This window comes from Sphaerodactylus townsendi, linkage group LG06 (assembly GCF_021028975.2).
Source record: "Sphaerodactylus townsendi isolate TG3544 linkage group LG06, MPM_Stown_v2.3, whole genome shotgun sequence".
In the NCBI taxonomy this organism is placed as follows: domain Eukaryota; kingdom Metazoa; phylum Chordata; class Lepidosauria; order Squamata; family Sphaerodactylidae; genus Sphaerodactylus; species Sphaerodactylus townsendi.
Window position 1 is genome coordinate 93,722,854 of NC_059430.1, and position 12,189 is coordinate 93,735,042.

The window sequence follows — 12,189 nt, forward strand, 5'->3', positions numbered from 1 at the left end:
TTGACTGTAATAAATTGAATATAATAGTACTTGTGCATGGTGCTTCCATTCAATATAATAGTACTTGTGCATAGTACTTCCATTCAAGAGAAACTGCCGGCCCTAGACCAGCCTGCTTTATTAATGATTGCAAATGTTCATTATGTCTGGTCATGAATGAGGTCCAGAAATAGAATAACATCAGCATTAATGAATAACTCAGTGGAGGGAATTCAGTTGTATTTGTGCCATTTCATTTGCCCTTTAGGAAGCAAATACCTTTTCCAAACTGGCTTTAATTCCACTTTTGATGTTGACTATGCAGGCAGGCAAGGGGCAGGAAGCACCAAAATGATGATAAGCAGCGACTTGGATGGCTATACTATTCCTAAATTTGCAGAAGGTGAAACAAGTAGTGTTGGTTATGTAGGAGAGGACCTCTTACACAGCTTGTCAAAACCCAGCTTTTGTCCCTTTTCTTGTGGAGGATGACAACATGCACCATGCTGTTGGGACTGGCCATAGCGCCCCTGGGATGGGTCCTGATGCTGGCCGCCACTGTAACCCCACAATGGCAAGAGTTCCATGAGAGACCTGGATACCCTCAAGATGTCTCCTTCAGTGATGGCCTTTGGGAGAGCTGCGTGGAGGTGACCAGCATACAAGGCAAGGTATGCCAACCTCTTCCGGAAGAGATGGCCGTCTCCTGGCCCATTCTGCTGGTGAGGGCCCTGACTGTCTCTGCTTTGCTTGTTGGCTTCTTGAGCTATGGTCTTGCCAATGCTGGGGTCCGTTGGTGGACTGAACATTCAAACAACTGCCTTGAGGGAGTCTCTGGGCTCTTGTACCTGCTGTCTGGACTTGTGTATCTCTGTGCTACCTCCTACATGGCATACAGAATCATAGCTAACATTACCAACTTGCAGGTTCCAGAAGAGGACAAGTACCATCTTGGAACATGCTTCTACTTAGGTTGGAGTGGAGGGGCAGCAGAGACATTTGCTGGGGTCTGTCTGGCTACCAGTTTCCAAAGAGTGAACTACAATTGTTTAAGGAATCTATCTCTACCCTATGATGTGGATTATTAAGAAGCAGCAGAGGGTCTATGATTCAGTGGCAGAGTTGCTACCTACAATATTGCAGGTTCCAGGCATGATCCATCCCTTCTTCACTTTTCAAAGATGTTAGATACACCTGGGGGGGGGGAGGATTAGTTCCAGTCAGTGTAAACATTCAGTGATGCCTAGTTTAACCTCCACCATGACTATACCAATCTTAAGATGAATAGCAGTGTTAGAAACACTTGAAGGAACTCAGAGTATGTCTCTAAAATTTGTAATTGTATTCTTTCCATCTTCTTGACATTGGTCATAATACTGACAGAGCCCCATACAATAGTTGTGCAGGAGATTTGGCAGTAAGCAGCTTAATGGCTGCTGCCCCATTACATGCCTCTTTGGTCCAATAAAATTTCTAAATAGCTCCTGCCTTCTTTTCTACTTTTTCTGTAACATGTGAGTTTCTTGAACCAGACGCCTGAAAAATCACTCCCAGTTATTTGTAACAATTGACTTGCTCAAGGCATACCGAATTCATATACCATGAATATGTTTTGGGTCTTTTTGCAAAGATCATTACTTTTGATTTATTGTAATTGATCTGTAAAGAATTTTCTTGGCAATAAAGGCTAAATGTCTGTCCAAGGGGAGTCCTTGACTGCTTCGTCTGCATGGAGTAATAGGAAATATCCAGCAGTTTGAGGATGGAGTTCTCATTTACTTAGATATCTGATCATTAATATAAAAATTAAATAACATATGCACCAATATGCATCCTTGTTTAAGCCCCTTATGTGTTCTTACAGGTCAGTAAGTTGGCCTTGCTGGTTGCAACTAATACATAGTAGTATTTTCATATAGGCAGCATATGAGAACTAGGAGATCTATATATGAAGCTTTAAGTTTGGTCCACAGGGTGTTTCTGGAGATTGAATCAAAGACAGATTTAAGATCGGTAAAAGCTGAGTATAAAGATATGATAGATTTAGAAGAATACTTTGCAATTAAGTGGTCTAAAGCTATGCATTGGTCAGGAGTTGGACAACCCTCTCTAAAACCAGATTGTTCTTCAGCCAACCACTTCTTCTGTTCAATCGAATCCCGAAGCTTCCATTGCAATGCAAGTGCCTGGCAAACAACTTACTCATAGTGCTAAGTTAAGCTGATCTGTCTATAATTTGATGGCACTTCCTTATTGTCTTTTTTATAAGTTGGGACAACCATTACAGCTCCCCAGTCCTTAGGGAAAAAGAGATGTTAATACTGGTATCCACCATTCTGAATTTCTTTTTATTAGATCCATATTTTATTAGATCCATATTTATTAGATCCAGGGTTGAATTTACACTGGGTGCCTTCACGGGTCTTAGGGATTCTATAAGTTTCTTCATCTCTGTAGGCTCTACCAGCAACCAAACTGGCAAATTTTCAGGCTCAACAGCTATGGGTTCATTCTGCTCTGTATTAGCATACAGGTCCCTAAAATGTTTTGCCACGCTTCTGGTAAAATAATAGCATTTTAAAGCTTCACTGCCTTCCTGAGCTGATCCCATGTTGTCACCATAGCTATAAGGTAAAACAAAATTCCCTTCGTCTGGAAACACGCATGCGTTTTTCAAAAGAGGAGTTAGTTTGGTGTGAATGAAAGTCCTCACTGGAAGAATCCCTTAGCTTTCCAGTTTAAACTTCTGGTTTAACAGCAAGGAAGGAACTCTTGGGTCCTCAAAAGTTAACATCAGTTTTAAGGTCTGTTTCAAGATCTGCAACAGATCTACAATAGAACAGCTCTTCATCAATAAAGTACTAAATGTTTAATAGCCTGCCATTTAGTTTTCCCAGGAGTTGTGTGCCCTCTAGCTGGGCAGTGGAACGCCAATCATTAGAAATTGGCTTCTGCTCACTCTGTCACTGAGTTTTGGACTATTTTCGTAAGTTTCTTAAGATATTCCTTTATTACTTTCATAGGGTCAAAAATAAGTTCTAATGTTTTGGCCATCAGTTCTGAAAGCTTGTACGAAGTATTTCCTTCAATGTCTTTATCTTCCATTGCCCCAGGTAAAACATTTGCATTCCCTTTAGTTTCATTCACTTCCTCAAAAGCTAGCTCATTTTCTTCCAATGAGATAAAAAAAGTTTGACTCCAGAAATGTTGTAAGTAGGAACTTCCCGCGAAGAAAAATAATCAGCTATTTTACTCAACAAGTGGAGGAGTAATGTCCTTAGACTCACATGGCTGTTTACCAGCTCCCATTACACTGATATGCAGCAGCCTCAATCATGATATCAGTTGCAATGACTCTAGCTTCTGGGCAGAGGGCCCAGGACTAACTCCCACAAAGAGATACAAACTACCAGTCCGCTCCTTACTACAGAATTACGTGCTGTTTGTCAAACAAATTTTCTCAGAGGAAAGAAAAACTTCCTTTTACCAGAGAATTTTTACCACACAGCTGCTTGTCGATCTCCATCTTGGACAATATTACTAGAGGGACAAGTCTCCAGGAATTTCCCAAGCTGTTGCTGGCAAATACTTCTCAATGGCCATTTCATCTTTGTGGCCAGAGGAGGCGGAAACAGAATAATTTTGAAAAAAAGAAATGGCTTCCTCCCATCATTTTCTGACTCCTTCACATGATTCCTCCTTCAAATGGCTTCCTGCCATCACTTTCTGACTCCTTCACACCTTATCCCCCAATTTCGATTTCACAGTCACTAGTTTTTTCTACCCCTTCACAACAGGCAGTATGGGCATATGATTGACCATAGCAGAAAGTGAGATTGCTGGATTATTTAATTAACTTACACCATACTTCCCTCCCCAAAAGGGATCCAAAGCAGATCACAATATTATCTGTTTCAACCTCCACAACAACCCCGTGATTAGCCCCTAGGCCACTCAGCAAGCTTTCATGGCATAGTGGGGATTCGAACTCAAGTCTTCCAAGTATAGCATGCTAGACTACATGGACTTATAGGCAGCAGCCAAGGAGAATAACACCATTCAATATCAGGTTATTACTATTTGGGGAAATATCCTACTGAGCATTATTGCTTTAAACATCACAAGTTTGTAAACTAGTTTAGAGAAGGAAAATGCAAGATGTAACTTTTACAAAATATTTTTTATTTACAACCAACTTGTTAATTCTAGGTCTACAAAGTGGCTAATATAAAAATACAATTCACTTCAAAATTAAAGTAATACAATCATTGAGTCAAACAGCTAAAAAGCAAGAGCTGACATCAGCTCATATCCTGTCACTTTGTGCTATATCTTTAAGGTCATCAGTTCAGGCCTTGGAGTCATCTAGGTAGACAGAGCATGGCCATGCTTTTCTGTCTTCAATCTCACTAAAAGTGTAAAAAGGCAACAAGGGAATATCTTGTTTTCATTTATGTCTTACTAGCATCTTCAACCATGTTGAATCTGTGTAGGCACTTCTGAAATTTTGAGAAAGTTGTGGTCAGTGTCACTATAAAATGGCTGTCATTGGAAACAGGTCCAATCACAAAATGAATGCTGTGAGGGGCAATTGCAAAACTCAGGTAGATACCTAGCATTTTTCTGTGACTGGGATGGGGAGGCTATATTTTAAAAGAGGTGCTCTCTCCAGACTCAAATATGATACCTGTGAGGGTCTCCAGGGAAATGGACAAAAGGCAGCAGTGGGGGGGAAAGCAAACAGACCCAGGAAACATATCAGCCACACAAGAGAGCAAACTTGTTGAGGATCCACTTACATAAGCTGGTTATTTTCATTTTCCTTTGTGTTCCCTTTTTTACTTACTTCATTTGTACACTCTTTCCTTAATGGGGAACCAAAGTAGTTTTATCCTCTATTTTATTCTCACAACAAGTTTGTGAGGTAGGTTATGCTGAGAATAAGTGACTGGCCCAAAGTCACCTAGCAAGCTTCCACGGCAGACCAGAGATTCAGACCTGGATATCCCAGATCCTAGTCTGACCCACCAGCCACTACACCATGTAATGTTAACATAAAGTATCAGTACCGTATACTTATAAATACTCACTAAAAAATTTACCACATACAGTTCATCTATGGAAGACACAGATTATCAGCTGTCTACATAATAGTAGGGCACCTAATAATTGAAAGACAAAAGTAGATTTTTTTAAAGACACCCAACCGGAAACTGCCAAGAATCCAAGGCTGTGTGGGAGAGCACTTGCATCATAAGAAGAACATTCAGTGTTAACTCCCTGGACTCTATCCCGGAACCTCAGGTAGCAGCAAAGACCAAAAATTTCATTCAAAGGTGTCCTCTTTCGTTTTGTCGATTGAAGAAGATACAACTGGACCCTAACTCACCAAGTGAATATTGTAGCAAACATTAAGAATTAAGAATTCAAAATTCAGTCAGCTGAGCACAGTCGAAAGACCAGGGATGTGTCCTATCCAAAACTTCAAACACCACAACCTGTTTGCTCTAACAGGCCTTTCATTATGACTTTTAAATACATACATTTTAAGCATAATTCCCAAGAAATAAGTTTATGTCTATGTTTTTACTCTTGCCCCTATTAAAACTGGCCCCTGAAGCAACTATCATCACTTCAAATTTTAAACTTCAATTTACTTTTTAGGTCTTTGGTAACCAAGTACTTCTAAGGAAAAGTTTCAGCTTGAAACACACAAGGGGAATTAGGAACGCTGAAGAAGGAAGAACTAGTTGCGAGTCAACTTGCAGAGAAGGGCTGTGGCTTAGCAATAGAGCATCTTGTTTACATGTGGACAGTCCCAGGTTCAGTCCTTGATATCTCCAGTCAAAAGGATCAGGAAGCAGGTGACGTGTGAAAGACCTCTCTGCCTAACATGCTAGAGAGCCACTGCCGGTCAGAGTAGACAATGCTGACCTTGACAGAGCAATGGCCTCACTTGACATCAGGCAACTTCATGTGTGAACGTCACCAATTTTAACTGGCCTGTTGATCCATATAGAGGAGCCTTCTCTTTCTCTTCCCACCCACTTTTCCTCTCATGCCATCAAGATGTCCCTGCCTTCCCTTTAAGAAACCGAAGAAGTCCATGATGGAGTGAACAAAAATTTTCTTCCTCTCGGATGGAATGTGGTTCTTTGACATTCAATTTCCTCTCTAGATTGAGGTAGACCCTTCTGGAGCTTTGTGGGGAAGGATTCTTTATCCCCCAAAGTACAACTGTCCTGAAAATATAGTTTACAAAGTAACCACAGCATCTTTGGAGCTGATAGTCGAGGAAGTGTCTGTTCTGGCGCCATTTTCATAGCTGACCATTGGGGCCCACCATGCTTGTATTTCCTGATATAGTTCCTGATTTTGTACTTTCCAGTGCCTGAATTTCTCAGAGGTCAGTTCACAGTCATCCAGGAGAGTATCAAGAACTTGGAGTTCAGCAGTTTTTGCCTAGAGAAGGAAGAGAACGTTCTCACTTGAATACAACGGTTGCTTTTTAGAACAAAACAAAATACTGAAGACCAGAAGAAAGGGCAGAGATTTCCAAGGTTTTCATTATGTCTAAGTGACCTCTTGTAAAATATGAACGATCCTGATCCCCACTTCCACCACCAATTTGCCATAAGCGGTTTTAGCATCTTTATAATAAGATAGAAATGGGTCCCAATTATTATGTCCTTTGAAAGTGACTCTTGGATGGTGCTGATATTTAAAGTCATACTGCTGTACTTAGGACAGCTGAAGGAAGATACACTGCAATTAATTATGGCCCAAGACTCACAACTGAAGGACACAACCGCTCAGCCAGCCCCCCTTCTATGTTCTCACAACCCTGAGCAGAAGGTCCACAATGGTGCTCCCCAGGGTGGCAAAAACCTGATCATTAACCAAACAATTGGCCTGAAGCAGGCCATCTTATAAAACCTACAGTACGGTTTTGGCATGGAACCTTTTTTACATGCCTCAGCTCATTCCCAAGGCCCAAAGGATTCAGAAAAAAAGATGAGTATGCAGATCCATAATGGAAAAACACTGAATCCAAATTTCAAGTCTGTGGACATTACCTACCTCCCTGCAATGGATGCTGGGACACAACCAAAAGCTCAAATAGAATGCCCCAGTGCAACTTAACTAGCTTTCAGATAACACAAGAGGAATCCTGAAGGCCACAAACCTTGTGGGAGCTTACCTTTGGCCTTGTTACAGTTTTTAAAAGTAATATTATACAAACCGCCTACAATTTCCTTAGAACTGGTAGCGATTTGAACCTGCCCCCACCCCGGTCTGGATTGATGCTAGTCTCTACACCGTTCTGTATGTTGTACTTTAGAACCAAACTGCCCTAGAAACAGAGGGGGCTTCCCAATGAAATTTACACTCCACCTGCCTTGAGTGTACTTTGAAGGGTCCGGATGAGATGCACCTTCTCATTTATCTCGGGGTTCTTGTTACGTTTGATGAAAGATTTCCGGTACTGCTCACGGGTGAATGTTTGCTGCTTGCCAATGAGAGAGACGCCCCCTTGCTTCAAACACTTGATCAGGGACTTGAGCTCTTCTTCTGCAGGGTCTGTTCAAAGACATGTTCAAAGCCGTAAGCAAAGGGAAAGGCGTGTGGGAGCAGGGCCAAGTCTTTAAGAATGGGTGGGATAATGGTGCCTGGAAGCAAGAACTCTGTCAGCAGTCAACACAGCATGCATTTAGTCTCTGGTTTAAAAGCTTGCAGGTTGTACAGAATCCTGAGACTATGTAGAGTGTTTAAAAGATTTCTTATAAATTAGAATGAAAAAATACAGGGTGAAACATAGCTTTATGCTTGTTACGAATTGTAATGAACACCCTTCTTACATGTATCTAGGCATTATGCAAAGTACTATATGCAAAAAAAAGTACTATAAAAAGGGACTCTACTCCTTACGAAACAGGAACTTTAAAAATCCCACTCTTGCATAAAAGTGGCATTATCTGCCTTGAAGTCAGCCAGCACATGCTACAGTCAGGTGAATTCTGCTTTGCAGAACTGACAGCAGGTGGGTGCCTAGAAAAACAGGTTGGCAAGAGAGGACAGCTCAAGAACCTGTACAGGAAGTGTACACCTGGTTCTCTCCCTCTCCTCCCCGCCCCCTCAGACCCACCAAGCTCAGGTCAAGTTTTCATTTGTAAACTCCTCAGGAAGGGAGCAACACTCCAGAAAGCACTTGCCACACTAGTGGTATACAAATGGTATCAATCAAAACAATAGCTTACACTCGATCTTCAAAATAGGAGGGGCCTTCCTCACTGGGGCAAGGCCTTTTGATGAAGAACAGCAAGGGAGAAAAACGACAGGGCTCTAGGATCTAACCTAGATGTCTAATGACCAGGGTCATTTTTCTTTCTTTTAATTTTTTTCAATGGAGTGCAAACTGTCAGTCTGCCTCTGCAGTTTGACACAGTAAAATCAGTTTGTAGACACTCTTAGGCATGACAGGGTATTGTGTGAAATACTACAGAGGTACATTTTGCTTTCATATTGACTTCTAAAGCTCTTCACAGCCCCTCCTTAACTGATATGCTATTCTCACATCATCAGCAGAATCTCTTTCCCATTGGGGTGTTGACCTCTGGACCTCCAAGAAGCTACTTTGGCTAGTACTGCAACATCGCATCTTTCCTCATTGGGGGTTTCCCTCATTGATTTTGAACTGCAGATGCTGCTGTAGACCATCTCCAGGAGTTGGGATGAAGCAAAGTGGCCCTTTTAAAATATTTGGAATATTTCTCACCCAGACAGAAAACTTGTGTTTGAATTAGCAATGCGGGGTTCACAGATAGCAGTGTGGGGATCACAGGCATCCAAACACATTCGTCCCACAGAGAGAGGAAAATGTTGCATCAGTTATGGCTCAGTCCAAAGGAGGTGGGGCTTGGAGAGATGGCATGGGTCCGCGCTGGCAGATTTGCCTTCCCCAGGGCACTTATCCCAGCAGAGGGGGCAAACACCAGAGAGTGGCCGCCATAGCCCTTGGGACACCTGTAGGCATCACACCTGCACCATGGCCAGTCCTGTCAGTGCAGCAGGCGTGTGGTGGAAGTGTTCCCAGGGGTGCAGCCCACATTAGTCAACTTCCACCCCAGGTTTCTAGGGCTCTTGATTGGCTGTTGGAGGGCTAGACAAGTCCCCTTCTTTCTAACATGCCAGCTTTATGTGTGGAAGGAATTGTTTCATATGGAGAAACATTTGGCCAGAAAACTCCTGTCAGTTGAAATAGCGTCTCCCAGACACAGATTTACCATCTCAAGGTGCACTAATCCCAATATAAAAGTATCCTGCACATTTCTCCTTCCCAACAAAAATGGGTCCTTTCTGATTATACAATCTGGACTTTTCGATTATGCTACTTAAGCTCTGGGTGTCTGTTGCAGACCTTTCATGATCCTCAGCATTTGAGCTTCCATTTATCCCTTTCACTTGTAAAGATGAGTGAACTCACCTGGGGAAGAAGATGTTGGACTCCCATTTGCTTTTTGCCTTGAGAGTGGGCTGCCAAGGGGACTTCCTCTTGGGGATTCAAAGCTCCCTGTTAGCAGTTGGTCTCTTTCCAATTCCCTCTGTTTCAGCTGTTGGGAAAAAATAAATTTTTAGGGATGTACAAGGAGAGCCTTGCTGGATCAGATCAAATGTCAATCCTGTTTCTCACAATAACTGGTCAGCGTCCCCTAGGAAATCCACAAGCAGCACAAAGGTTTCCTGCTACAGTCTCTCCAATAACTGATATTCAGAGGTACACTGCCTCTGATCATGGAAGTTCCATTCAGCCATTATGCCTAATTGCTAACGATGGATCTGTCTTCCATAAAATGTGCCCAAATCCCCATTTATAGCTACCCAAATTAGTGGCTATCACCACATGCTATGGCACAAATTCCAGACTTTAAAATTCTGAGCAAAGTAGTTCGTGTTTTGGCCTGTCCCAAATCCATTTTATTAAGTGAACCCAATTTCAAGTATTATTAATTTCTTTTCTCAAAATGACGTATTTCGTAAATCTAAGAAACGGGGTAAGACAGAATTTAACACACTTGTGGCTAAAAGAAAAGCTAATCACGCCCCCGCCCCCCCCCCAAGAATTCTATTGATGAAGGCAGTAAGATGCTCACCCCATCAAAGCCAGGTCTTGGCGAGTCATCTTCATGATCTTCTGCTTCCGTTTCACTGTAGCAATCTGGAGAAAAAAGTGAGTGGGTTGGACCATAAGAACAGAGGTTTCTTTTGTTGTAGGACAGTGGTTCTCAACCTTCCTAATGCCTAATGCCCTTTAATACAGTTCCTCATGTTGTGGTGACCCCCAACTCTAACATTTATCCATTTTACAGATGGAGAACACTGATGCAGAGAGTCTTAGGCGACCCCTGTGAAAAAAAAACAACCAGTCTGAAACATGTCTGATTTGTAAATGGATACACAGAAATCTTGCTAGATCCTGCACCTTTAAGTTGAATTCTAGATCCAGGCTGTTTGACAGGACCTTTACTGGGAGTGATGCCAATGTTAAAATGAAGAAAGATGGGGCAATATGGTGGCAGAGACCAAAGGTAGCAGAATAGACTGTACCACATCAGGCTTCAGATTTGAATATTCCATTGTATCAACCTCCTCATGTAACTTGAAAAGCTTCCTGACAGGGAAAGGGAGGGAGGGATAAAACCAGCTTGCTGTATTAATGGTTTGTCTACAGAGAATTTTTAACATGGGGGCAATTCCAAAATGTGATCTTTCACCCACTTAGCATTCCCCTTTATTTCCCTGCCTATGTGAATCAGATCTCAATCACCTTGAAGCATTAAAGTGTGAAGTGTTGGCTCAATGAAATAGATGCCCTCACCAAAACCTACCTTCTTCGTTATGAGGACCAGGTTTAGAGACCGGCAGGTACTTCATCATTGATGTTATTAAACTACTAACCCACCTGGAAGGGGGAAAGAAACCCAGAACATTTTAGGTTCCCCCGAAAATCAGACTTCAGTTCCCCAGTACTCTCACTATTCTGGCTTTGTACATGAGAACTGTGAAAGAAAGCCTCCACCCAAACTTGATCCTCCCTTTTCTACAGCTTTTCCTCTCCATCTCTGTTTGAATTACTTCATAACCACAAAATATTGCTTTGGAATTTACACGATAATTACTTCTCCCATATCAAAGAATGTGACAGCAATGCACATAAACAGATGGTAACAGATATTTCCTTGATTTCTTCAGCTCTTCTGCAAATTCCCAGGAAGAATTCCAAGGAGATCCACCCTTCTCTTTCACCACTTAAAATCCAACACCAAATATAGTTCTCAAAACACCAATTAGTGAAGAGGGGGGTTCTTGCTGTCCTGCATGAGATGGGGGCCCAACCCCAAAGGAAGGGTGTCTAGCTGGGGCTTGGAGGCTGACTTGGAGGCTCTGGGAAAATAGACAACACTCTGGGAAAGGGGAATGCTCCACTGGCACTAAGCCTAGGCACAATGATGTCTGACTGCTGCTACCCTCCCTTTGACAAAGGCAGCTGGAATGTGCTGCTCCACCCAGCAAAGTTGCATCTTCAGGAGATCAGATGCCTTTTGCAGAGAAATACAACACTGTCTTTATACATAATGCCTTCATTTGTCTGTTTAGACGTGTTTATGTGCCTGCCTCACTCCCAAGCTATTCAGGGCCCCTGGCAGGAAACAACAATATAAGAACAGTTATACAATGCAAACAAAAAACAAATAGTCACTCATCTAAAAATATGCAATGCCCCACTAGCAGGGTATTCTCCTGTTGCCCAGGCTGAGCAAAAGTTCTGCACAATAATTCTGTTTTACAGCCTTGCCAGAAAGCCAGGAGTCCTTCCGATTGCTTCTAGGAGGCTGTTCTATAAGCTCAGGTAGCCAATGAAAAAGCCTGACCATTGTGGAACATGCCTTAGACAGAGATAGTATTGGAAGTACAGCTTGTTGAGAGGGAAGAAATTACCACATGGGGACATGCAGGGCAAGGCAGCTGAGATTACTAAGGCTGGTTCATGATGATTACTTACTTGCTTAGGTCAGCCAACGTTTCTGCTGCAAAGATGAAGGGCTTGTACTTCTCATGTGTGAGCTGGAAAACACTGAAAAGGGGGGAAAATGAGAAGTTTCCCAGGATCCTTTGCTGTAAATGAGTCATAAGGAGGTCTGGCCAGAAATC

General features: G+C 42.3%; 2 protein-coding genes across 2 annotated transcripts in view; one reads left to right on the forward strand and one right to left on the reverse strand.

Moving 5' to 3' along the window:
• Positions 1-467: 467 nt before the first annotated feature.
• On the forward strand, positions 468-1,067 carry LOC125435407 (claudin-7-like). The gene has a single exon (XM_048501606.1). It carries the CDS (start codon positions 468-470, stop codon positions 1,065-1,067), a length of 600 nt encoding a protein of 199 aa, XP_048357563.1.
• Positions 1,068-4,140: 3,073 nt separating this feature from the next.
• Positions 4,141-12,189, reverse strand: part of CNKSR1 (connector enhancer of kinase suppressor of Ras 1) — a 33,795-nt gene continuing 25,746 nt past the window's right edge. The window contains exons 17-22 of the mRNA XM_048501607.1: positions 12,041-12,112; positions 10,866-10,939; positions 10,131-10,195; positions 9,464-9,590; positions 7,379-7,560; positions 4,141-6,441 (exon numbers count right to left, since the gene is read on the reverse strand). Coding sequence (XP_048357564.1) covers positions 6,235-6,441; positions 7,379-7,560; positions 9,464-9,590; positions 10,131-10,195; positions 10,866-10,939; positions 12,041-12,112 — 727 coding nt within the window. The 3' untranslated portion in view covers positions 4,141-6,234. The remainder of the gene's footprint in view (positions 6,442-7,378; positions 7,561-9,463; positions 9,591-10,130; positions 10,196-10,865; positions 10,940-12,040; positions 12,113-12,189) is intronic.

Coding starts and splice junctions, on each gene's coding strand:
- LOC125435407 (XM_048501606.1), top strand. CDS start 468: ATGACAACATGCACCATGCTGTTGGGACTGGCCATAGCGCCCCTGGGA.